General features: G+C 37.5%; 1 protein-coding gene across 1 annotated transcript in view; it reads left to right on the forward strand.

Annotated features, from left to right (window-relative positions):
• Positions 1-2,031, forward strand: part of tdrd7b (tudor domain containing 7 b) — a 23,640-nt gene that overhangs the window by 2,394 nt on the left and 19,215 nt on the right. The window contains exons 2-3 of the mRNA XM_014019246.1: positions 772-960; positions 1,560-1,704. Coding sequence (XP_013874700.1) covers positions 772-960; positions 1,560-1,704 — 334 coding nt within the window. The remainder of the gene's footprint in view (positions 1-771; positions 961-1,559; positions 1,705-2,031) is intronic.

The raw sequence follows: 2,031 nt of genomic DNA on the forward strand, positions 1-2,031 counted from the left end.
ATTGCTATGCCTTTTGGTACCTGTACAACTTGTAGTTTTTGAAATATTAATGTTGAAACTTTACTCCAAATTCATAAAATGCGAGTCAATGGGGCCTTGTAATGGTCCAATACTGCCCCCAGCTGTACTCAACTTGGTACTGCTCCATACTTTAATAATATTTAATCTCAATTGTTCAGTGTTTCAATACTAATATGATTGTACTTTCATGTTTTACTATAAATTTGTCTTAATACTGCTCTATTGTTGTCATTTTATGCAGTTTAGTGTCAATAATTGTATTGGCAATGTGKCCTCTTTCTGCACACATACAAAGCAACCCCTGCCACCACCTTCTGCCACAGTTCCATTGGTCTAATGGTCTATGTCATGGTCTTTCATGTGGGAGATCAGGGTTCAAAACCCAGCTAACGCAACTTTAACAAAAAATCTCCTCCAACTTCATATTGTCACACAATTACCTTAATTACAAATACCTGCTGACGTGACAGGCACAAGCTGGTTTAGAAAATACATTTGAACTTGGTCAAAGTTCCTTCTGCAAGTCCAATGCTGCAGGCAAAGCCATGCTACATGGCAATGCACACTTGTTTTTACATCGTAAAAACCCATGTCTAGTCTCTACTGACTTTTATCAGTAGCCTATCGACTCACAATATCTCTGAAAACCTGAAATTCATTCAGTCTACTTTTATAGATTTTGTCAGGTTTGCCATAAAGTTTTGTTTACTTCATTTATAAACCTGTTTTTTTTTTTTTTCTTTTCCTCAGATGGCAGACGTGGAGCTGGTGAAGAAGATGCTGCGAGCCATCCTCCGGTCCAACAAAGGAGGGGTGTCTCTGTCCCGACTGCAGTCAGAGTACAAGGAGCTGACCGGGGAGCAGATTGGACACACCCAGCTGGAGGCTCTGCTGGCCAACATGTCCAACGTTCACATGGAGAGAAACCGTTCTGGAGAGGTGAGGCTGTCTGATTTAGAAATATGTGAAACTGTTTTGTTGTTTTATTTTTTTTATTTTCTGTCCAGTACTTGAGAATCAAAAAAATACTTTGGATAACACAGTTTGACACATAGCTTTAACAAAGTGTTTCCCACAGAGCTATTAGACCCAACTAGGCAGAAAATTGACCAAATTAAAGGATGATGTGTCCTATCAGGTATTCCTGTTTCCTAAGGATATCCCTTACAGATTCTATTCCTCTGCTGAAGACACTTTTATAGTTTGTAGGATTTCCACGTTTGTCTTTTTTCCTTAAACAAACTTTACAAACACAAAATTATTACACGTTGTACCAAGACTTAGGCATATTTTGCCTCATTTTACTTCAACATGTATATTTATCAGTAATCTCAAACAGATTCTCAGCTCTAAATAATAAAATAACGTGTGTTATATCATAAACATGTCTCCTTTTTGAAAATGCAATATATTTTAATTTTCTCAAAGCATATTTGGTCAATAAAGTCATTAATTAATGATTTCTTTCACCTGTGTATCAAACAACAGCAGCTTCCTGGACAACATAAACCACTTTTTGTTCCATTGTCTCTCTGTAGGTGGTTTGTTTCTGCTCGGGAGCAAATGACACAACAAGTTTAGCCAAGGTGGTGGCCCGACAGCGAAGCTCCAAGAAGACGGGCCGACTCCACCTGGTCAACACCCAGATGAGAGTCAAACCTTCGACCCCACTTGTCCTAAATGGTGAGATTAGAAGAGCTCAAATGGGCCAGTGCAAAAATGTGATCAATATATCTAATAAATCAAATCATAGGTTTCTGATTACCTGAGATCGGTAGTAACTAGTTACATTTACCCAGCTACATTTACTTGACAAACTTTTAGGGAAACAATTACTGCTAGGAGTAATTTTACTACACTTTAGTTTTTACTCTACTTGAGTAATATTCTCGCAAAGTATCACTACTTTTGCCTGAATGAAGTTTCTGAATAAGCATTCCCACCGTAAGTAACTTAACTGAACAAAGAACAAACATATTTTAACAGGAAATGCACTATACATATATATAT

Source organism: Austrofundulus limnaeus, unplaced genomic scaffold (assembly GCF_001266775.1).
Source record: "Austrofundulus limnaeus strain Quisiro unplaced genomic scaffold, Austrofundulus_limnaeus-1.0 Scaffold213, whole genome shotgun sequence".
NCBI lineage: Eukaryota > Metazoa > Chordata > Actinopteri > Cyprinodontiformes > Rivulidae > Austrofundulus > Austrofundulus limnaeus.